This window comes from Lepisosteus oculatus, chromosome 5 (assembly GCF_040954835.1).
Source record: "Lepisosteus oculatus isolate fLepOcu1 chromosome 5, fLepOcu1.hap2, whole genome shotgun sequence".
NCBI classification, from domain to species: Eukaryota; Metazoa; Chordata; class Actinopteri; order Semionotiformes; family Lepisosteidae; genus Lepisosteus; species Lepisosteus oculatus.
Genome location: NC_090700.1, coordinates 1,034,538 through 1,058,340, shown reverse-complemented (window position 1 = coordinate 1,058,340; position 23,803 = coordinate 1,034,538). Strand labels below are relative to the sequence as shown.

The following is a 23,803-nucleotide window of genomic DNA, read 5'->3' as shown; positions in this document are numbered from 1 at the left end:
CAAGACACCTGTGTGGGTAGGTCAGTGTGCCAGTCAGCCGGGCGGGGGAGTCGCTGGCCGGCGGGGCGGACTGGCTGACTGTGCCCACCCCCCCCGGATAGCGAGTCCTCCTTCCCCACTGCAAGCGCGACTAGCTCGCCGCACGGTGTTCCGCCCCCCTGCGGCGGCGCCCGACTAGCTGAGGCCCGGCCAGTGCACGGTGCTGCTATTGCTGCTGCTGTTGTTGTTGCGGGAGTGAAACGGGACAGGCCCGCGCGTGTGCGGGCTCGCGAGTGAGCGCCGCGCGGGGTCAAGATGGCGGACGGCTGCGCCTGGATTCTCGTGCTCGGGTCCGTGCTGCTGTGCAACCTCGTCAAGGCGCTCCTGCCCACCGTCTCCTCCCTCGTAAGTGGGGCTCAGCGGGTCGGGTTCCGCACTGGGCAGGGTTCGCTCATCGAGTACGCGTCGCCCACCCGTTTCGGGTATACCGAGCGTTAAACTGGGAATGAAATATCGGGCAAAAGCGTGTTTATAGACGGTCCCTTTATATAAGAAAACTCATGCATATATATATATAGTTCAGGTGGGTAGCTGCGACAGTATGCGTAGGCCGAAACGTTGTTTTCTTCTTTTTTTTCAGCATGGAATAAACCCATTACTCGTTCCTTTGCATAGACTGTATATTCCATCCCGTGCACTTCGCGTGTCGCCTCTGAAGCCGGGCGTGAATGTGACGTCATGTTTGTCCGGGCAGGCTCCCCCAGTCCGGTGCACATGAGCTTGCATTTCACTCCCGGCTGGCAACATGCGATAAAGCCAAGACACACGGGCCTTGTCCCCTGCATCTCGAGGGTATGGGTGTGATGTTAAGTAGCAGAACACATTGAAAAGGTGCTGCTCTAAATTGCAATGTGCCGCCTCTGTTTTGTCAGACGTGCGGTGAAATGGCGTGTCCTGTTAACCCTCTGAGACTCTCACAAGGCTTTTGTTCTGTTGAGGTGTAGGTGTTTGTCATTTAGGGTAAGAGCAGTGTTTAGATTGACAGTTAGGTATTAAAGAGATGATAAGGGGTGTATACTCTGACTGGGCTGATGTAATTAGAAGGTGCACAGCTCTTTCAAAGTCAATGATCTAGATGCTGGTTTAGTTAGTGAACTAGTCAAGGTTGCAAGTGATATGAAATCAGGACAACTAACAAACAGTTTAAAAGCAACTGATGAAATTCAGAACTATTTTAGGCGTATATATACACGACAGGGCAGACACTAGGCAGGTGGTGGCTAAGGTAGACAGATGTTTGATGTTCGGTAATGCAACTGCAGGATATGACAAGCAGGTCTCTGTAGGTGTTTAATTGGGGAAGAAGAATTCATTTCTCCTGCTCTGTTGAGAACAGCTAAGCCTCCAGACGCAAAGGTGCATCGCAGACCTGGCAGAAGTTTGTAGTTCAGGGTGTGTGTGTTCTGGGGTAACGTCTCTGGGTAGAAGGGCGCTCTTACGAAATGGTGCCGATTTTGGGACGGTGGTTTCAGGCAGGGAGCTGTGCAGAGATGCCCCTTTGCCCTTCTGAATGTCGTGTAGCTATTCTAGGTAGTAGCAGCAGAGCCAGTGAACCCAAGGGAAATCCATTTAAGGAGATTAGTTGTCACTGAAGAGAATACAGAGTATTGATCCGGTATTGTCCTCACTTATCAGGTTAAGCCCAGTTATGGTATCCTAATACGATTCTCTTCCATGATCACGTTAAGTGCAGCTGTTTTTTTTCTCCTGTAAAAAAGCATTTTTAAAATGTAAACCCCCCACACCCACACACACCCTACTGCTTACAAACAGGTAGTATCGACGGGGTGGGGGGATCTTTGTTTTGTGCCTCGGATGCTGGTTGAGGAGAAAGAGTAAGTAGTAGTAAATCAGCATGATCTCCGTGTCGCCTGGTCTGCCAGACCCCAGACACCAGGCAGGGCACTGGGGTGGGAGACCACTGAGGGAAAGCAGGCTGCTGTGCATGTACTGTCTACCAGTAGGTGGTGCTATGTGGCTCAGAACTTCAGAAGTAACACTCAGCATAGTGAGAAACAACTTCTTATTTCTCCTATGATCTGCTGTTTAGTGGGGCTGAAGGTGCAGGAGGGGACAAGTGTGATGTATGAAACCTCTATTTATTATGTAGACACGTATGACATATGCACTGTAAACAATATGAAGTATAGTCATTCCTTTCCCAGTTCCTGTTGGAAGGGTGTTAGGGATCCTTTGGAGAGGCTGGTGTTGTATGGATACAGGGGATCCGTGTGAGCGTGTGTCACGTATTTTGAGTTTCAGGCTTTTCTCTTAGCACAAGCGGTGGGCACAGTGGGATTGCCGGTGTGCGTCTGTGACCAGGCAGTGTCCTTTCTGTTCCCCTCCCCCCCCCGCGCAGCTGTCCAGGATCCTGCAGAAGGACGCTGAGCAGGAGACGCAGATGCGCATGGAGATCCAGGACATGAGGCAGGAGCTCTCCGCCATCAGCATGATGGACGAGTTCGCCCGCTATGCCCGGCTCGAGCGCAGGATCAACAAGATGACGGACAAGCTGAAGACCCACGGTGAGGCCCGCGTCCCACGCGCTCCGGGGGCGGATTGCGGGCGCTGCCGCTCGCAGGGGACCAGTGCTCACTGGTCTGGGGGTCTGTGAGACGAGCCCTCGCAGCTGGAATGGGGCCTCCCTTCGCTGCCTGGGCACACCAGCAGTTCCAGGAGCAGTTTCTGTTGCAGCTCCTGTCTCCAGTAGCTGGAGCTGTTGAGTAGCATTGCTCTGCTCGTACTTCTTCATTGACTACGCTGTAACCCGCTCATATGAAAGGTGATTCATCCACAGTTTCACGAGGCGGAATCACGCAGGGATCCAATGGGATTGGGAAGCCAATGGGATCGTGAGCCTGACGCTCGGGCTCCGCCCCCCAGCTGTCCGTCACTGCTCAGAGCCTGGCCCTGCCACCCTGCTCGCTCGGCTGTCCCCCCCCCAGTGCTGAGTCCACCTGTGTGCTCAGGACCTGTATCAGGAGGCTGAGCAGCCAGGCAGTATTTATTTAGTAGCCTTTCCAGACGGGCTTAGCGCATCGGAAAGAATAGCGGCGTGGCTTCAGCTGCAGCCGCTGCGCGGGAGCCATGTCTCGCCAGCCCCTCACCCACTTGCTTCTCTTGCAGTCAAGTCGCGGACCGCTCAGCTGGCCAAAATCAAGTGGGTGGTGAACATCGTTTTCTACATCCTGCAGGTGAGTGTGGCGCGGGCGGCACGTCGCTGTGGTGTCTGTCTGTCTTGTGCAAGCTGTGCCGCTCCCCCGGGGTGCGTCTCGCCTCTCTGCAGCGTGCCCTGCGATTGAGCGTGAAGGCCGTTGTATCCCCAGGCCGCTCTGATGATCTCTCTGATCTGGAAGTACTACGCTGACCCGGTGATGGTCCTGCCCAGCAAGTGGATCGCGCCCCTGGAGCGCCTGGTGGCCTTTCCGTCTGGCGTGGCAGGTGAGTGTGTGCTCGGGGGCGGGGCTGAGGGGCGGGCCAGGTGAGTGTGTGCTCGGGGGCGGGGCTGAGGGGCGGGCCAGGTGAGCGTGGTCTCGGGGGCGGGGCTGAGGGGCGGGCCAGGTGAGCGTGGTCTCGGGGGCGGGGCTGAGGGGCGGGACAGGTGAGTGAGGTCTCGGGGGCGGGGCTGAGGGGCGGGGCAGGTGAGTGTTTGCTCGGGGGCGGGGCTGAGGGGCGGGCCAGGTGAGTGTGTGCTCGGGGGCGGGGCTGAGGGGCGGGCCAGGTGAGTGTGTGCTCGGGGGCGGGGCAGGAGAGTGTGTTCTCGGGGGAAGGGGCAGGAGAGTGTGTTATCCAGATGGTAGGTATGTGATATTGGCTGATGACCAGACTGCCTGGTGCCTCTGGCCTGCGTCTCTTCTCATTGTGTTTTACTCGGGTTGTGCGACAGGTGCACCTGCTTCAGCAGCTCGTCTCTCTCTCTCTCGCAGGTGGCGTGGGGATCACATGCTGGCTCGTGGTATGCAACAAAGTGGTTGCCATTGTTCTTCAGGCTTTCGGCTGAGGACAGACCACAGTCCGCTCCCCCCCAAAACTGCTGGATCCTTCTGCATGGAGACACCTCAACTCCAGAACGTACAGTTTTTCTTTTGGGTTTGTCGAATTCCAGTGTTTTCCAAGACCCTCCCGGGCCTGCTGGCTGAGTGTTGGGGGAAGAGCCCGAGCTTGTTCTGGAGAACTAGAGAGGCCTTCTTGTCCTCAACTACGGCCACTGACACCGCTGACCAGGACTGGGGAGTGTGGAAAGGAACTGTAGCTTTCTGGAATCTGAGACACTTTTTCAAGGTTTATTGTTTCTGCAAAGTTACCAGGATACAAAAAGAAGTTCCTGAGGAAGCAACACTTTTAGTCTCAACCTGACCATTTTGTGTACATATGCTTTGTGTTATTGTGTCTGTTTTTAGTAATGTAAAGTAAATGGTAGTTATTTGTAGTTTTGTTGAAAATGCATTCACTTTGAAATGAACACATCAACTACTGGAATGTGAATGTGAAATGTATCTAGTAGATTAAACTCTACAGTAACTGCCTACACTAACACAGACTTGTTGGAAAGGATCAAATTAATATAAGGTTAGTTTATAAGATAAAGGTCTTCCTGCCAGTTTTGTCTTGATTCAGGAATCACACCCCTGCACTGGTTGTGCTGGCGATGCTGACAAAATGATAGGTGTATCTTAACACTAGAGCGGTGCAGTCTGGAGTTCAGCATCATCCAAGCCAATACAGACTCGGGAAGGGTTCTCGTGGTTTGTTTCTGCTGCCGTCTCAGCCCGGTGTCTTTGCTGAGTTTTCAGGACTGTACCAGTGTGTTTTTTTTCAGCGTGTGACATGTTTTCCCTGTGCACCAATAAACCAACTACAAAAACACCTGCTCCAGTGACACTGATTGCTGGTCAGGGGTTGTAAAGGTGAACACTAGAAGGACACTTCACACTGTGAAGGACAAAATGCTGTCTAGAACTCCCTGGTGCTGCAAGATAGCAGCTTTCAGTGGTTGTTCGTCTCGGCACATTCACACTCAAAACCTGCCATCTGGGAACAGCAGGATTCATTAATGGCTCATCGGGTGGGTAAAGATCTATGCTTGGGGCTGAATCCCATAGCTGGGGATCGCCACCCTAAACCCTGTGCTGCTGAAGACAAGGGTTTAGAGAGAGAATTGTAACTGGTGCATCCTTGTTTTACTGTAAAACCAAGGTTCAGACTCTCTGTGGTCGTTAAAAATCCCAGAAAAGAGTAGGGGTGTTATCCTAGCGTCCTGGCCAAATTTCCCATTGGCCTTTACTAGTCATAGCCTCCCAATAATCCCCATCTCTGAACTGGCATCATCACCCTGCTCTCCTCCCCACTGAGAGACGGTGTGTGAGGGTACTGGTGGTGGTGGAAGGGATCCCTATTAACCTGTAAAGTACTTTGAGTGGAGACATTTATAGAAAGCACTATAGAGGTGTAAGGATTATTATTTATCGGTACATTCTGAGGAGGTTGAGTGCCTTCTTGACAGGCACTATGATTGTGGGCTGTAATCACACTCAGGTTGAAAGCATAGATGTGTTCCGATTAGGAGGATATAAAAGGGGAATCCAGTGTGTCAGTTTTGCATGGAAAATCTCAAATGTCATATAAAGAATACATCTGGTACTTGACTTTACTTTTGACCTTGACTTATTCCATTATAAACAGTATCTCCCTTGAAAAATGTACTGTATTTGCTTCAGTCTGTTGCATGTAGACTTCACTAGCTAAGTCCTTCACTTCTACAATCATGTAGAATGCACTGCACTTCAAAGACATCGCTGCCTGTACTGTCCTTAAGCAATATGTGGGTTTGGCATTCTGATCACTTGAATGACAGTTTGTCCCAGTGTAACTACAGTGTACCAGTACAGAGTTGTACTCCTCCCATACACAGCATGCGATTTGTTATTTCCACATATACCCATTTTCTTCTCTTTTAATTGTTTTAGTGTATATATGATTTCACCATTCAAAACCAATTATTGATATATTTTTTTATGGGTCTGTTTTTCCATACGGTTGGCTATGTGCTTTCTAATGTAACCAGAATGGCTGGACACTGAACAGCTGCAAGAGAAACTAAACCAATTGCTTATGAGCCAGTTTTTCAACGCTGTTAACAACATTTGGAATTTGGGGTGGTGCTCAAAAAAGCATTGTTTAATGAACAAGTTATAAGTACAGATGATGTCAAATCTGTTCTTTAAAAAAAGTGCAATAAAAACAACACTGTTTTCGGTTTCAACTACGACTTAAATGATCAAAATATCTGAATCCATTCAGGGGCAGTTATCGCGTATGTTCAGTTCCAGTCAAAGGAGAGCTGGGGCTACAGGAAGAGGTCGGGGCTCTTGTTCTTCCTGGGCTCTTTGTCTCGCCTTGTGTGCGGCAGGGCGCAGTCGCAGTCGCTCCCCCATGGGGGCCCGTGTCTCTGCCCCTGCTCCTCCTCGTGCCCGTGCCCTCGGCTGGCGTGCGCTGCCCAAACAGCTCGTCCATCAGGCAGCTCTTCCTGCTCCTCGCCGAAGCTGCCTCCGCCTCCGGTCTGCCTCCTCCCTGGCTGAGTCCAGCAGGGGGCTTTGCAAAAGACGGCTCGTAGCCGCCAAGCCCCAGGTCGTCCAGCTCGGGCTGCCCGCGGACCCGGGTCCGAGGACTCCTCCTTGCGGCGGGCGTGGGCGTGCCGTAAGCCGGCCTTCCGTGGTGCAGGTTCTGCACCGTTTCCTTGAACCGGTAGAGTCGCCTGCCCCTGGCAGGAGACCCGCGGTGGCTGCTGCTGTTGCAGGCCGAGCTGAGGAAGTCCTCCAGGTCTAGCAGGAGATCACCGTCCTCGTGATCCACCGGCTCTGCCTGGGCTGCCTCCTCGGCCTTTCCTGCCTCCGCGGGCTCTGGAAGCCCATTGAGGAAACCTCCCCCGTCTTCCATCTCCGTATTCACTCCTACTTCTTCCTCAGTGTCGCTGCTTTCCTCTTCCTCTGCAGTGCATCAGTATTGTGTATTGGGTAAATTAAAATTAAATGTGCTAATTAGTAAAAAACTACACCCCTTAGGGAAAATGGTCAAGACGCACATCTATTTTATAATGTGCGACTTTATTTGACAGTGTTATTTGTATATTTTTGTAACATTTATTATTAAAGTGTGCTATCAAGACTATTGAATGCCTTGGGAATGAACAACTAAGCACAGAATGCGAGTTTTCAAGTGGGTCAAGGTGTGCTTGAAATACATCCTCCGTTGGTGTGACGTGAACTAAGAAGGGGCCAGCGCTAGGCCAGGGGTTCCAGGGGGGCATTAATAAGCCAAAATGGGGTGCGTTTCTACTCACCTTGCGCTGAACTGTGACCTGTCTCCTCTCGGTCTGGGCTCCTGTCCCCTTTGGACTCTTCCAGTGTTTCAGTCAGAGATATCTCGTGGGTTTCTGTGTAACTGATGGCCAAACAGACCTGCAAGTAAAGCCGTTCTTGAGCTCTGAGCTCCAGCCATGCAAAAGCTAAGATACTGACCACTGAAAAGACAGCCCTACTTATTCATTCCTGCCCAGTAGTTACATGTGTGGATGTTTTGTACTCGTGGATAAATGAACAGACCGTGACTGCAGAGTGACAGTCTGACTCTACACTAAGTAGCATGTTGACATTTAATGATTCCATAACACAGCACATAACAGCACTTCTTCTGCATAATGCTGTTGATGAACATCATCATGTGAAAAGGGAGTTTTCCTGAGATCAAATATAAATGGCGTAACTCCAGTGCATCCCTGATGCAGGAAGTGCTTGTTGAGTCTTACCTGGTCCAGCTCCTGTTGCTCTACCGACCCGTCCTCTGTCTCGGCTCTGAAACAGGGCGATGCAGCTGGCAGGCAGAGCTGCTCTGTCTGAACCCATCTGCTTTCTTTCGTCACTGACAAGAGGAAAAGCGAGGAGCTCCATCAGCAGAGGACAAGGTGCACATGTGTCCAGATGCTCCACAGTTAAAATGGGCAGCGACTGCTCCTGACCTCGACCTTCCCCAGTTCCTTTAAACATTCACGTTTTAGAACAGAATTCTTAAATTGCTTACCTTTTTTCAGGAAAAGCTCATCACAGTATGACAGATTAAAGACCTTCAGAGCTCAATCTAATGGAAAGAATCTGTGAGGTACTTTTTTTTTCAAACATTTGAGATTTAGTAAGATCCTTCCCTACCTTTTTTGTGACAGCCTTTACGAACTCTGTGTGCATAGATATTATGAATCTCTAATTCTCGCTCTTTTTCCTGAAATACATGAACGAATAAGCAGTTAAACAGCTATGAATAAAAAACCAGCAACCACTATATAATTGTTTTCTGTTCAAGACAAGGTTATCTGTACAATTCGGATGTGTACTGCTGATATGTAAAGGGTACAGTTAGTACTGACTACAACTTTGTATGCTTTCCTCAGGAAGTCTTTTTTCTTGACATTCATTTCCCAGTCTGTCAGGGTATGTCTTATTGACTCCTGTCTGGATTTCCACCAAATATTTGAGGACATATTTTCTTTTCTGTCAGCAGTTTGTCCAACTATTTATATCTCACTGAGCCCCTAACTGGCTGCGTCAGTTTTTATATGTGCTTAGAAATGCTCCAGACTCCCTCTGGTGTTCTGAAGGAGCTACTTCTGGCCACTTCTATGAATTGGCTTAATTACTCTGTTCTCCTCCCCACTAACAGCTGATGTGTGGTGAGAGTACTGGCGCACTCTGGCTGCCATCATATCATCCAGGTGGGGCTGCACACTGGTGGTGGTGGACTGAATGCCCCATTACCTGTAAAGCGCTTTGAGTGGAGTGTCCAGAAAAGCGCTATACAAGTGTAAGCAATTATTATTATTATTACTTCTCATCCAAACAGCGTCACCTTGCTTGTTTTCATCAAAGACATTCTGAAGTCAGGCATCATCTCCGTCGTGTATTATTGCAGCCATTAAAGCATAAATGTTGAGAATTATTTTGTGATTGCAGGGCTGTTGGCTTGCGATTGAGAACTAGCTGGTTGGTAGGTGTGAGTGTTCGGAGATGTGAGGCCGGCAGCTCACTTGGATCTTCTGTGAGAGGTGATTAATTTCCATCTGCAGGAACTTGGTGAGGTCTCGGGCTTCGAGGGTCTTCCTGCTTTCTGCTGCAAGGTGACGTGTGAACGCAGCACTGTTCAGCTTCAGTTTCTTCTCCAGCTCCTGGAACGATAAGATCCTTTCACCTTTAGTCGCGAAGATTATTTTCTTTAACGCAGTGTTTATTAGAATTACACTCCTATCACACAGAAGGAAATTTACCGTATGAGTCAAAACATCATCAATATTCCAGATACAAAATCATTTCAGCACAATACTTCTAATGCTGAAAACATCTGAAGGCAGGTATGACTTTACAGCAGTGCCTCCTGTGTGTGTGCATGGGCAGGCTGAGCTGCAGACACAGGTGGTCCAGGTTGCGTACCTGTATCCTCCTGGTCTTGAGCTCGATGTCCAGGGACAGGCGGCCCAGCTTGTGTGTCAGCTGGTCCCGCTCCTCGAGGCTCCTGTCCTGGGCCAGCTGCTCCAGCCGCTGCAGGGCGTCCCTGATGCGCAGCAGCTCAGCCTCTGCGGCCCGCAGCTTGCGGGAGACGGCCAGGCCGTGCTCCTGGGACCTGCGCAGCTGCTCCCTGAGGGCGCGCACCTCGCCGCTGTGCTTGGCGATCATCTGCGGCAGGCAGTTCTGGGAGTCCTGGAACCTGCGCAGGGCGGCGGTGTGGCGGCCCTGCAGCCGTTTCAGCAGGCGGTTCTCCAGGAGGGTGGCGTTCAGCTGCTGCTGCAGGTCCCACACTTGGCTGCTTAACTCCTTGATGCGATGGAGCCGTGCTGACATGATGCGCTGGCTGGGGCCTCTTCTCGGGGGTTGCCCGCACGCCTGGACGTGGGAGAGGCTGCGAGCTTTGTGGCTCGGCACAGCAATCCAGCGCCGCGCCCTCCTGAGGGCTGGCTTGCTCTGGGCTGGGAAGAAAACATGGCCTTGCTGCTGCACTGAAACCGCCCGGTGGTTTAAAAGGAAGCATCGTAATCATTTTACGCCCAGTTTATCAGGCTTACATGTTTTAACACGAGTTATAACAGTTGAGCGCACTAAGAAAAGAGTAATGCGTTATGCACATGTACCAGAATATCCAGTGTTGCAAAGTTTAGTACTTATCAAAAACGCAGGGTAGGAGCTTACACAGTGCAAGAGCTAATTAACAACAACACCAGCACAAATAGCAAAATAATGCAATAGCAGCACCACAGTGATGCACAGAGGGGATCACCATGCGTACAGCATGATGTTTTAAAGAACAAAACAGGAGCAACAGTGCACAAGGTGCACTTGTGTTGAGATGTTCTACAGTGTTTTACTTGTCATGTACTGTACTCCAGTGGACAGCTGCTCAGATTGTGAGCCCTGTGGAGCAGACGGGTTAAATTAAAACAATATGGTCTGAAACAGAAGCAGTTTGTGCTAGTTAGAGGGAATCTGGTAAAAGGTTGGTTCAGGATTGGGGTAAAATCCAGAAACTAAGAGAAAATCCTAACATTTTCATCGCCATCAATAGTAGTTTACACTTATCCTCAAGCTATCACTGATTTTAATGTCTGGTTTCCTGGTGCAAATCAAAACTATTTCTTCATCCAGTTAGACGCAGGTCTCTTGGACTAATGCCATCTGATTCAGTGGACCTTTGTTGGCAAGTGAATGCAAACGTGTGTATTTAATTATTAGACTGTGTTTATAACTAACACTTTAGCCGATACCTTTCAAACTGTGAGCCCTACGTGGGCCTCTTTCTATGCCCTGCTGTCTCCTCGGCGAAGGGGAGGTCAGTGTGGAGCTAGCCCTGTCAGATTCTTGGCTGTCCTCTGGCTCACAGTCATCAGAGTAGTCCGGCTCACAGCTGGCTCCCCCGAGCCCTTTCTGTGGGCTGGAGCTCCCAGTACAGACACTCGCGCTGGTCCTGATGGGACTGTACTCCTCTGGGGAGCTGAACTCTGGGCGGTAAGACACCATGGCCCCATCCCCTCTTGCTCCTTCGTTTTCGGGGCTCCCCTCCATCTCTCCGCCAGGGTTTCTGAGAGACATGATCTCTACTGCATCATCTGAAAACAGAAGACCAACACTGACAGAGAGAGTCGGGCGATCCCCAATGAGCCCCAGCACAATGTGTGTTGAAATCCTACTCCAGTGAAAGTCGGGGTGCACTGAGGGGTGGCTGTGTGGAGATGCAGAAGTGCTGTTCTTTCACAACTTTGTCCCACAAGCCACAGCGGATCTTGCACGACACTGGACACTTTCCCCAGCCTGTCTACTTGTTCGAGCTTGTGTTTCGTGTTCTGATCCAGTTCGTGTATGCCCGTCTCCTTCCTTTTGATTGTTTTAATGTACAGTGCCGTGAGATAATTTTACTAAGAAAGGCATCACACAAAGTAAAATGCATTTAAACGTGATACTAAAAGAACTAGAAAAATGCTCTGAAAAACGAACCTATTAGAGATTTCAAAATGTTGAGGCAGTACTTTTCACAGGTGGGAACGCGCTCTTCCGAGGGAGTGAAAACGTGCAATTATGTGCCCTTAATGTAGTTCCACTGAAGTGATATAGTCCTAAAGAGGAGTTTCTTAGATTATTAATATAATAAATGTATAATACCTACACTTTGATTTGCTCACTCAGAAGTTGTTTCATTCTTACGGGCACGACATTCAGTACTGGGCACTTGAGTACTTGGTTCAAGCAATTATTTGAGGGAGGTACAGTATTGATACAGCTCGTTTACTACTGTGCTTATGGCATATGAAACTGCGTTTAGCATCAAGTTACATAACTATCACATAACTTCTCTACAAGAATAGCTTTAAGATATTTGGATATAAACGTTTATTATATTCTTTTAAAAGTAGGTAGTATTAATACATTAAATGGTAAATTAAAACATACTGTATTCTTGTCTGAACGAAACCCGCGACTCCTTGTTTTCATAGCCGTCGTGTAAAGTTTATTTTCGCTTAAGAACTTTTCTTGTGTGGGTATTTTTTTATTTATCGGTTTCCTTGGAGATTAAGACCCTCCTGCTTCTTAGGGCCTATGGGAAATGTAGTTACAAGATGAAAGAATGCCAGGATTTAAACAACGAAAGTGTTAATACTCATAAGGAAAATAAACGCGTAATGTACAAGAGACAGAGCGCACGGAGCGCTCAACCTGTTTTCACTGAAGAAAAGTGTTTGTAAGCTTCTGAACTGTTAAACCCTAACCGTAGACTGTACCAGTTCTTTCTCAAGAACTACAAGTCCCAAGGCTCTTTGCGATCATGCTGCGGTTCGGTTCCCACCTTTAAAAAATATCATATTCTCGAAACCATGGCAACGGAAGGGCAGCTGGGAACATCCATAAAAAATGTAATATTCACAATACAGCGGTTCTCGGTATTTATTCACGAAAAAAGTTGCTTCTCTCCACTTTTTGAGAATTTATTACAAGCAACCAACATCAGTAAAGGGTAAACAAAAATAAAAATAATAATTTTAAATAAGATAATGTGACGCATACGGTGGACATTGCAGGTTGTGCGAGCCGGTTTACCAGCGCGTCGTCACCGCCCTTCCCTGTGAATAGCAGGGGCCGCAGCCGCCGGGCTGACGGGAGATTTCCCCTTGGCTCAAGTGGCTGGGTCCCTCTTGAGTGACGCCAGAGGCCTGGGTTCGAGTCCCCAACGGTGAGGGCGCATACCCAGGTGAACCTGAAAGCACCACCCTGGTGTCAGGAGCGGGCAGGATGGACAACCCGTGGCAGACGCTAGCGGACTCTGTCAAGCGCTGGCTGACCCTGAAAGAGACTGAACCTGGGGGCAGTGCACACACGGCGGGTGCAACAGGTGGCCATGGCCCTTACAAGGGCTACCCAGTAGTGGTCCCACCGGTAGAGCTGGGGCGGCTTCCTGCTACTCCTGCCCAGAGAGGAGGTGCTCTCCCTGCCGGAGCTGGCCAGCTGGTGTGGGTACGACCTGGTTGCTGCGCCGTGGGAGTGCAGTTCCATGATGACTGGCAGGAGCCGGGCGGAGATGGCCGGCGGTGCTGGAGGGAGCGGCCTGCCAGGTGCTCCTGGACGTCCCGGAGGAGGGCCGAGGCGAATACACGGCTGCGCTTCGGTGTGGAGGAGGCGCCGGACCTGATTCGGGAGAGGCTGGCCCTGTGGTGGCGCCGACCAGGAGAGCGACTGGGCCCGGTCGCCGCGGATGTCACGTTCCTCGCCCGCCGAGGATACCCAGCTTTCCCCCGGGAGGCGCAGCGGGAGATGGCTCTCCAGGCCCTACTCAAGGAGCTGCGGCGCCTCGCTGGGGCAGGCCTTGGGCCTTGCTACACGGGCTGAGGCCTGTTCGGGGTGGCTGGAAGTGCCAGCAGAAGGAGCCCTGCCAGCCCTGAGGGGGAGCGAGCGTGCCCGATCCTGCCCCCGAGTCACCCAGGGGGGCCAGACAGGGTGGCGGTGGCGGGGGCCAACGGTGCGTGGAAGTGTGGCGCACTGCTGAGGGCCTCGATCGGGACCAGCGGCTCCAGGCGCTACTCGCCCAGAACGAGGACCTCTTCACGGCTAGAGATGAGGACTGCACCTGCACTGCCCTGGTCCAGCACGGCATCGGCCCATCCGCATCCCACTGGGGCGCACGGCTCACGCCAAGCGGACCGCCGCCGAGGACAAGATCCGGAGGTGGCCGCGGCGGGGGCGACTGAGCCCGTTTCCATTTCCATTTGCCCTTTGTCCTGCGTGAACTCAAAAACAATAATATTAAAAATGAGTGTAAGTGTGAAGGCGACCCACAACAGCACTGAGGGTCATTCCGTCAGTTGTTTGGGTTTAGCGACTTAAAATATTAATCCAACCGAAGAGAAAAAACCCCATCTGAAGACAACAGCTGTTTCTGCATGAAAACTCGTATTCTCTCGCAGGGATAATGGAAACTTTTTTTTGATCTGTGTGATCTCCCCGGGTTCATCACGACAATGTAGACGTCACTGTTGCTGATGGGATCATTGCGTCAGGTCACTGGGGGTGCCGCGGGCGGAGTCGAGGACAGAAATGCCCCCAACTATGCCCCAGCGATGCCCCGGACAATGCCCAAAATAATGCCCCCAGCAATGTCCAAGTAATGCCCCAGCGATGCTCCCGCAAGCGGCGGTCTGCGCCAAAAGAGACGCAGGAGATCTGTCTTGATTTCTCCCGGCCGTGCGCGGTGCTCCCTACTGCCTCACTGCCCCGCTCCCCCCGTCCCTCTCAGTCCTCTGCCCTTATTTGCCCAGAACCTGCTCCACGCCCTCGCCTCGCCTCGCCCCGCCGCCGAGGGGCGCAGTCCGACAGACACCCGCGGTCGCCAATCGCTCGGCCCGCCGCGCCCCCTCCCCACCGTCGCCCACCAATCCGGCCGCCAGAGGCGACATTCCCGGACCGAGCCGGCCGCGGGGAAGCGCCCGGGGGAGACACCGCCTGCGCCTTTAAGACCCCGTGAGCCACTCGCGAAACATTTCAGCCCCGCAAACATGGTGATCAAAGTCTTTTTGGCCACTTCGTCTGGGTCCACTGCGGTAAGCGCACGACTGTCCCGTGTTGTTTCTGTTATCATTTTTGCGCCTCGGCACCTTGGAGTTAGCGACACTTTTTTTTGGGAATCGTTCTTGCCAAGTGAGCGCTTTGCCATTTTTAATCACGTAAACTAGTAGATCGCTTTGAAATGAATACGTCGCCCTTTTTATCCCGAGTTTGGTCATTTGCATGGGTTTAAGGAATGCTTTTGCACAGGCCCAACTCAGGTGCATCTTTTCTAGAACATGGACTCCAGAACAGACGCAAGTTCGGGATTAGCGTCCCGTTGCGCACAAGTTTGAAAGACGGCTGAGATGTTTGGAGTTGAAAGGCATCTTGGAAGTTGAACAGCCAGTGTGCAACGCGTCACTGAACTGGATTTTTTTTCTTTCTTGTGATTGGTAAAGAGCGCTTCACTGCTCGGTCCGGGGGCTCAGAGACAGCAGAGATAGAAAGCGGCTCACTGTAGCTGTTTCTTTATATATCCCGGCCGCAGCTGCCGCTACATTCCTGACCTGCCTCAGCAGTCTGTCAGAACACGGCCAGACCCTTCCGGAAACTCGGAGAACCGGGCCAAAGCCACCACCGTCCTTTATAGCAGACAGCTGGGCCGGCACAATTTTTGTGCGTGTGTTTTCTTTTTGCTCAAGGGTATTTAAAAGAGCCTCCTAAATTGTCACCCAAGAAATAAATAATGTTAGGCAGGGATGTATGGTCAGTTACATAAATGGCCACTGGTTTGAAACCGCGCTCGTTGAACTATCACAGACCTGACAGAGTCACCTGGTCTGTAAACACTGTAGTGGACAGCAGTGTTAAAGCTGCCCAAATAACTGGCAGTCAAGTCTAAAGGAACTCGTGCAGCATTAAATGACAGGTATTAGAACAAGTTGGGCGAGGATGTGTTCTGCAGTAACGTGGTGGAATTGTTCCTCTTTCTGCACGCTGGTCCTGAGGCTGACCGGTCGTGTGGGTGCTTGTGTGTGTCTCCACCCTTCCCCTCCAGATCAAGAAGAAGCAGCAGGATGTGGTGGGCTTCCTGGAGGCCAATAAGATCGACTACGCCCAGCTGGACATCGCGGGCAGCGAGGAGAACCGCATGTGGATGAGAGAGAACGTGCCTGGAGATAAGAAGCCCACCAATGGAATTCCTCTGCCCCCACAGATCTTCAACGACGAGAACTACTGCGGAGTAAGAGTCTCGCTGCTGGGTGTGTGGTTCTGTGTGTGTGTCAGTGTCTCTCTGTGTGTGACTTTGTCACTCTTTGTCTCTCGTGTGTGTATGTCGCTCTGTGTGTGTGTGTCGGTGTTGCTCTGTGTGTGTCTTTGTTGCTCTTTGTCGCTCTATGTGTGTCCGTGTCTCTTTGCGTGCGTCTGTGTCGCTCTTTGACCCTCGTGTGTGGGTCTTGGCGTCTCTCGTGTGTGTCAGTGTCAGTCTGTGTGGGGGTGATTCAGTGTTTGATCTGAAGAATGGGGTTTGCCCAGTTGAGCCCCGAGAGGGAGAACTGACATCAGCAGCATCACGGGAGCGGTCTCCAGACCCCCTGCTCCTCTCTTGCAGGACTACGAGACGTTCTTCAACGCAAAGGAGGAGAATCAAGTCTTTGCATTCCTGGGCCTGGCGCCACCCCCAGGCTCCAAGGTTGGGCTCTGCTTTTTTTTTCTATTGTTTGCGTGTACCTGTTGGCCACCTAAATATCAGGATAGCGTGCGTAGAAGAGATGTAACAAATATGCATTCTGTTATCGCGTGAAGTGTGAAGTTAAAATGTGCTGATTTGTTTGGTACAGGAAGCTCAGCTGGCAGAACAGGCTCTAATTCTTCAGAATGGGAGAAGTCCAGAAGAACACCATGAAACGCCAGTAATTTCACTTCTCTGCACTGTTCTCATCACCATCACCTCCTTCCCCCCTCTGCATACAGCCCTGTCCTGATTAATGACACAGCCTGCCACACCACCTCCTCTGTCCTCTCCACCTCTGTCCTGCGCTCGGTCTGCCGTGACTGTAACTTGGCAGCAGAAGATGGCGTTTACTAACCCCGCTCGTCGCATGCAGTTTGGGTTATATTTCCATCGTTGTTTAAGCGTGGATTTGGTTGAAGTGTCAGACTTCACGTTTTGTTAAGCAGCTTGTGTTTTTCTATAGAAGCGGAGTGTAAACCTATCATTGAGTTCCGGTGCTCTAGATATTCCCATTGTAAGTCTTTCCTGAGATCTGTCATTTTCGCTGTTGTTTTTTGACCGCTTGTCCCTCAGATGGAAAGTTGTGTGTTTTGTTCAGTCTGGGAGCTGGAGGGGATTGTAAAAGGCTGGAAATGAAAAGTAATTCTGGACAGTGTTGGACAGATGAGCTGCTTGTTAGCAATGAGAGTCCCTGTTTCATAGTGATCCTGTTGGACGCCAGTGATTTGCTATATTGACATGAGCAGCATTGGGAGTTGCAGTTACAGAATTCTTTATACTGTATAGTGTGATCTCATTTTTAATTAAATACTGCTATTTAAAACTGCCTACTCCCATAAACTATCATGTTAAATCCCTGAAAGATTCAGCACTCTGATCATGTTCTGGAGATATTCAGGGAGAACAGGCAGCGACCAGTATGTTTTGCTGTCTAGGATTTTCAGAGCCCTGATTCTGCCAGTGTGCTCGTGTCCAACCAGAACAGCATAACAGGGAAACACAGGGCAGGAGGCAGAGGGGATTAGAGTTATCTTATTATGCACACGTGTGATAATTCATAATTATCACAATCCCCATGACACACTGAATTTAAGAGTTAGAAGTTTTCTTTCTAGAGCTGTGTGGGTAGAAGAGGACTCCTGTAGCTGAGCTCGTCAGTTCTGTTCTGCAGCAGGCTGGCAGGCTGGAGTGTAACTCTGGGCTTTGACTGGGGCTCTCTTCCTCTTTCTTTCAGACAGACGAGCTAAATGGCGAAGAGGAGGAAGAAGTCAAGGTGCAGTACCACTGTCTGCAGCTTCACTGTGGTGTCTGTCTTTCGGGGACATGTTTGTAACAGGGACTGACTTTGTCGTGTGAGGAGAACCTCTGTACTTGATACAGACACTGAGGTCTTCTCTCACATTAAGCTGCATCAAGAAGGACTTGATGCCAATGTAGAGACTGCTAGGAGGAGTTTCTCTTTTGGAATGGCTATCTTTCATTTATGACATGGAGGATTAATTATGAAAGTCAAAACTTTCAAACCTATGCCATAGTGTGGTCACTGGGGACACTGCAGAAGGAGGTGTCGTCCTTCAGATGAAACATTACTTCTAATTCCTCAGAGTCGGTTTAGGTCCCAGGCCACTGTTTATAACAGGTGTCCTGGCTGAATTCCACACTGGGCTTGTACAATCTGGCCTCTTTAAAATTCCCCCTTAATCCAGTCACTGAAGTAGTGTCACACCCCTGATCTACTGTGCAGTGGAGCTGCTGGTGCAGAATAGCTGCTGTGTGTCTCCAAGATGGAGCTGCTGGTGCAGAATAGCTGCTGTGCGTCTCCCAGGTGGGACAGCATTTCAGTAGTGGATGACGTGGGTCACATGCTGTGATGTATAGGACACATTGAGATTATAAATGTAAGGAATTTGTAGAATTACTTCTAAAAGGGTATTTAATTTAAATGCTGTTTTTCTCAGAAGCTGCTGCTCTATTGAGAAGTATCAGTTCAGGTAGCTCTATAACAAAATCAACATGTTATTGAACATAATTGTTTTTCACCATTTATTTCTTTATTCTGCTTTGAAACATGGCTTTGTCAGTCCTGTCTCTCACCATTGTCCAAGTGCTGTGTGCCCGTTCTGCCTGGTAGCTCTTGGTAAATATCGCACCCTGCTTCTATCTCTCTGCTTCACCATTCCAGGAGGAAGATGAGTGGTGTGTATCTGAGGTATCCTTTCTTTTCACCCCATTCTTCCTCTCCTGTTGTGTGGGGTCGCTTTGAGTTCAGTTGTCTGTCTGCTGTGTGTTGTATCGAAGACACAAGTGGTGAAATGCTCTGGTTTTGTAAATAGAACAGTTGTAACCTTGTCTTCTTTCCTTCCCAACGCATTCATGATTTTAGTGGGACTTTTTTTTTCTTTTTATGCTCACTGGCCAAAATTGTACTCTCCCAGTAAAGTGAAGAGACTCTTCTGATGGCACACCATGTCTGCTTTGAGGAACAAGACATGGACACCAATGAGTCTGAAAAAATCTTGAAACATGATCTGGAGAACACAAGTGGACTCTACATTGAAGTGCATTTAAATCTGAGAACAGGAGGCACTTTGTTACACAAAGAGAGCATGGAACAAGCTACCCAGCCAATAACATTGAAGTCGATACTCTTTTAAGGAGCAGCTGGATGGGTCAATAAGCTACTAACTACCAAATTGTATCTCACTCCCACTGGAAAGTGGGGGAACAGGTGCGATGTGCTGTGTAGTCCCTGATGCCGTCATCCTCATTACAGTTTGTTCTGAAGGCCACCGTGCTAGAAGATTGGTTTTGGACTGTTGATAGTCCAGAACCTGATGGAAGTCATGGGATTGGGCTGTAAATATTAGACAACCTGATGGAAGTCATGGCATTGGGCTGTAAATATTAGACAACCTGATGGAAGTCATGGCATTGGTCTTTAAATAGTTCCAAACCTGATGGAATTCGTGGGATTGGGCTGTAAATAGTTCAGAATCTGATGGACGTTGTGGGATTGGGCTGTAAATAGTTCAGTACCTGATGGAAGCCATGGGATTGTGTATATTTCTGAACCCTCGTGGAGCCTGACACATGAGGGGTTGCAGGTATTTTGGCCAGTGAGTGCGTCTGCTCCCCTTCAGTGGCACACACCTTTGCCATGTCCCTCTCGCCTTCGGCCATCGTCAGCCCCACTCCTGTCACAGACGCTTGTGGCCCCCAGTGTCCTGACGCTGTGTTCCTTTCCAGGAGGAAGACGAGCTGCGAGTCAGCGAGGTGATGTCCGTGTGCCTGCTGTGCTGCTTTGCTGAGCCTTAGAAAATTAGACACCCTGGTTCCTTTCTCTTCCTACAGTCACCACAGTCTTCTGGCTCCTTTCATATTAACAATACTTTTGTTTCAGGGTTATAAATACTAGTTTTAAATGTGTAACAGTCTTTTAACACTCAAATAAGCATTACGAAAGCATTTGCATAGTAGTAATCTGACTGTTGTAAACAAACATGCATTTAATCACTGCTGAATGTTCCTTTTTACCATCCTATCAATGCACTTATTATGATTTGTTTAGTTCTGAAAGGCTACAAAGCAGGTTATTTCCAGCTCATAATCTAAGCCTTAACTTTCCTTTCTTCCTAATGGTTTGTCAGAAACAACTCACATGCATTTTGCCCTGGTTTCTAATTAGACATCTTACCCTTGTCTGTTTATCTGTTCACCATCACTGAGCTTCAGACTTGACTTCTCACTAAACCAAATTCCTCTGCTATGAGCTCAGTGTCACCTGAGATTTGTCATGACTCAGCGCCCCAGTGCTTCGCAGCTGTAACCCTGGATGCCAGGTGTATGAGTCTCCAGTGTCTGAGCAGCCATCCAGTGTGCTCTGAAAAACTGGGAAAAGCATGATGTGAAGTCCTGGCCTGCTGTTTTCCCTGTCTGTTTTCATTCCCAGTGATCCCTGCTTGCCTGGGTCTCCTCGTGTTGCCCTCTGCCCTCTCTGTCTGTCTGTACGTAGCTTCTATGCTAAAATCAGCTCTTTCTTTCTTGTGCCTCCCTGTCGCAGGAAGAAGAGGAGCAGCCTGTTACGGAGGTAGTTCATATGGGTTTTAATGTCTGCCTGCCTGTGTCTTCAGAACTCTTTTGCTCCTCTCTCCCTGAAAATGCCACTGTAATCGCCTCTTTCGTCACCTCTAATCGCCCTCTGGGTGTTGTTCCTGGCCAATGCATGAAGCCTCCAAATGCTGCGTCTGTCTCGAGAGTGTTGTGGGTTTTTCTCTTGTCACTGCTGACCTGCAGAATAAAGAAAGCGTTCAGCTTTCGTCTCTTAGCTCTCTCTCTCTTGTCCCTTCCTGCGTGTTCACTGTTTTTTTCTGCTCTCCGCTGCGGCGCCACTTCTTTCTGATTGGGCCCCCACTCCTGTAGGACGAAGAGGAGGCGCCTCTGACAGAGGTAGTCTTCTCTCGCGCTCACGCCTCAGTGCACGGTTTGGTCGTGGTTGGAAGAATCGGGCAGGAACAACTGCGTTGGAAGTGTCAAAGAGGATCTGCTGTGGTTGATCTAACAACATGAACCTTGTGTATAGGATTCCAGCTGTGCAGTGTTCTTAATGACACTTGGTCAGCCACTCCCCCTCTCACTCTTAGTCCATGTGCCAGGAGACAGACGCCTGTCTGCTTGTGAATTGGGAATGAGTGCAGTTCCATGACTATCACTAATCTAACTACTTTGAGGATGGTGCCTGTTGGTGAGGTGAATAATCATATCTCTGCTGGTAAAAATCTCACTTATTATTGTGTGACAGTCCTGTATCGATGTACAGTACGAGAACCGAGATGTGAAGATTTAAAGTCCTGACTGGGTGGTTTCTCCTCCTCTTGTGACCCTTCCCTTCTTGTGAGATCCCACTGCATCTTAACACCCTCACTTCTCCCTCCTCTGCACTTGCCAGCACCCTTCGTGTCCCACATCTCCTTTCTGTCTCTCTTTCAGGAGGAAGAAGATGATGCTATAGAAGCAGAGGTAGAATAAAACAACTATCAGCCACTCTGATTTGTCACAAGCTGCAAAGTCTGTTTGTAGAATTGCACTTGCCGTGCCCTGATGCTGTGTGTGAATCACAGCTTCATGGGGATCACACATCTGTATCACAGCTTCCTGAGTGACACACCTGTATCACAGCTTCCTGGGCGCCTCACACCTGTATCACCGCCATTGTACCCTATAGTCTGAGACCCCACATTGTGTCTGTACTTGGAAAGGTTTAGGGCCAAGTGACTTAGAAGTCTTATTGCTTCAATACCCTTTTCTATATTTTTAAAAACAACAACTAGTTTGCCAGAATTCACCAAAATGCTTTTATAATTTTTTCATGTAGTGAGTTTCAGACTTTTGGTTTAGAACTGCCGCAGACTCACACATGGGCTCCTTGTCAGAAAACGATGTCACAGGGTTTTCCTGTTCTTGGTGTGATTTTCAGTCTGCTTCTCGCTTTGCGCTCCACCTTTCTCAAACAGACTGAGAATTGTTTAAATAGCTCTCTCGGGTTTCATGGAGAGTTATGAAATATGATCATATATCTATTCTTTTTTACCTAGTCTTCATTGTGAGAACCTTTTTTTTCACAAACTCAAGGGAAACAATAGTCTGTGTGTTGGAGCTAAAGACTGTGTTAATAGATTGGGTTAAAAGCAGAACAAGGTGCCTACATAGCAGCCTGCAGAAAACTCATTACTTTCTTTTTGGCTGATAAAAGTATCCTAAATCTCGGAGAGTTTCTCTTTAAGCCTGTGAACTAATTTGTCCTGTTTTCAAGTATTTTCAGTCGCATATCTTGAAGACAGTGATTGACACCCAGCCCTCATTTTCGCCTTTCCTCTCCTGCACAGGATGAAGCAGAGGAAGACTCTTAATGCTGTCGGGGCTGGGGCCTCTGTCTGCTGCCCCTCAGGTAATGGCGGCCAGCCCATCTGGGCCACGTCCTTGCAGATTTGAGCCACTGGGTGGCGATAGAAGATAGGGAAGAAGACAGTTTGTCTAGTTTCTGGGATTTGTAAAACAAATTAACAGAGAACAACACTTCTGAATTAGTGCACCTCCGTGCATAGACATATAAACTTTCTTATTGTTTGGATAAAGTAAAGAAAAATTAACTGAAATATTTGAAAGAACGACAGGCGTTTTTCCTAGAGTGATGGAAAAGAGAGTCGCAGGTGTGAGGTGCAAAATCACAAAGAAGTGCCCATTCTGAAATAAATAGAACTTGGGTGCAATAGGTGCAACTTCAAGCCCTGGGAAAGTCTTTCCACGCTGTGGTGCATGGAATCATGAGGGAGCAGCACTTCTTGAGAAGTGTGTGCATGTGTGCGTGTGAACATGCGTGTGAGTGCGAGTGTGTGTAGTGTTGCTGACGTCGCTCTTTGCTCGGCGGAGGTGTGGTGGGAAGGGCAGTGTACCTCAGTGTGAGGTCAGGCTTTTGTCTGAGCAGGAACTGCGGAAGCTGATGGGGCAGGTGTGCGCTCCTGCTGCAGGCACTGTGTGCCAGACTGTGTGGCAGCAGGGACAGAGAGTTGTCGCGGTAGTTCTGTCTGGTCAGCGGTGCTCCTCGGGTCTCGGCGCAGGCGCAGTAAGTTGTCTTGTTCCTTCTGTCTTTTCCGGTTGGCAGAGGCCCGACCACCTGCGGATCAGCACTGTGGCTCAGCAGCAGGCATCCGGAAACCCCACACCCCTGCCGTGGAAGACTTCAAGCCGTTTCTCCAAAACACTTTTCAGCACAATGATGGATTTGTCTCTGTTCACTGTGTAGGGAGGCAGACTTCAAGATGACTTAATTAGGCACGTGTGCAGCTCTGACAGGAGGCTTAGAGTGTAGCCACAGATTGCAGTGCACTATGGGGGCTGTGCTATCAGTTGTGCTGTGTTCTGTGCAGCTCTTCAGTTCACCCTGAAGACACAACTGTTATTGCTCTTCGATGTTTGTGCGCACACACGTTGCTCTCAAATGTAGTTAACTATTATCACTGGCACTGCATCACAAAATGACTTAATGTCCTTCGTGGGCTGTCACAGGCACTATGTACTAATCAGTGTTTAGGTTAGGTCATCATGCTCATTTGACAGCTGCACCTCTGTGATGGGCAATTGCACAGGCTAAGCTGAAGAAGCACAAAATCTCTCAGGACTTTTATGTCAAATGTTTGGTTCAATTATAAGACACGTGTTGAGTTTTTGTGCTTCCCAGCTTTGTGCAATTAGACTTTCACTTATCTCTCCTAGTGATGTGTCTCCGTCCTTATCTCTGCTCCCTAAATAGCATTGTCAGTTTAAATTATGCATACTTATGTTGGATGTACTAACGTGGTAACTTCATTTTCAGTTCTCCTTGTATGTAAAAAATGTCAATAAAGTTTGTGACTGAGATGGTGGTTTTCAAGGACAGGGTATGTTTGTCAGACAGAGATGAAGTGTTGTG

General features: G+C 49.4%; 3 protein-coding genes across 26 annotated transcripts; 2 read left to right on the top strand and 1 right to left on the bottom strand.

The window, feature by feature from the left end:
* The first annotated feature begins 72 nt into the window (after window positions 1–72).
* On the top strand, window positions 73–4,903 carry get1 (guided entry of tail-anchored proteins factor 1). The gene is made up of 5 exons (XM_069189815.1): window positions 73–384; window positions 2,399–2,564; window positions 3,166–3,233; window positions 3,366–3,480; window positions 3,966–4,903. Exons 1-5 carry the CDS (start codon window positions 295–297, stop codon window positions 4,037–4,039), a joined length of 513 nt encoding a protein of 170 aa, XP_069045916.1. The 5' UTR covers window positions 73–294; the 3' UTR covers window positions 4,040–4,903.
* A 1,292-nt stretch (window positions 4,904–6,195) lies between these two features.
* Window positions 6,196–12,126, bottom strand: LOC102687818 (lebercilin LCA5 like). 2 transcript variants are annotated; one of them, XM_015341395.2, is made up of 8 exons: window positions 12,018–12,126; window positions 10,838–11,179; window positions 9,513–10,045; window positions 9,113–9,250; window positions 8,241–8,310; window positions 7,844–7,956; window positions 7,379–7,496; window positions 6,196–7,025 (listed from the first exon to the last, which is right to left on the bottom strand). In XM_015341395.2, exons 2-8 carry the CDS (start codon window positions 11,160–11,162, stop codon window positions 6,346–6,348), a joined length of 1,977 nt encoding a protein of 658 aa, XP_015196881.2. In that variant the 5' UTR covers window positions 11,163–11,179; window positions 12,018–12,126; the 3' UTR covers window positions 6,196–6,345. The 2 variants fall into 2 exon arrangements, with proteins under 2 accessions (XP_015196881.2, XP_015196883.2); XM_015341397.2 differs by lacking the exon at window positions 12,018–12,126 and adding an exon at window positions 11,734–11,920.
* Window positions 12,127–14,426: 2,300 nt separating this feature from the next.
* On the top strand, window positions 14,427–23,751 carry sh3bgr (SH3 domain binding glutamate-rich protein). 23 transcript variants are annotated; one of them, XM_069189793.1, is made up of 12 exons: window positions 14,427–14,656; window positions 15,661–15,846; window positions 16,216–16,296; window positions 16,445–16,516; window positions 17,573–17,611; window positions 18,521–18,547; window positions 19,585–19,611; window positions 20,399–20,425; window positions 20,758–20,784; window positions 21,325–21,354; window positions 22,221–22,282; window positions 22,997–23,751. In XM_069189793.1, exons 1-11 carry the CDS (start codon window positions 14,612–14,614, stop codon window positions 22,242–22,244), a joined length of 585 nt encoding a protein of 194 aa, XP_069045894.1. In that variant the 5' UTR covers window positions 14,427–14,611; the 3' UTR covers window positions 22,245–22,282; window positions 22,997–23,751. The 23 variants fall into 23 exon arrangements, with proteins under 23 accessions (XP_069045894.1, XP_069045897.1, XP_069045896.1 ...); XM_069189796.1 differs by lacking the exon at window positions 21,325–21,354 and having other exon boundaries at window positions 14,437–14,656; XM_069189795.1 differs by lacking the exon at window positions 20,758–20,784 and having other exon boundaries at window positions 14,440–14,656.
* The last annotated feature ends 52 nt before the right edge of the window (window positions 23,752–23,803 follow it).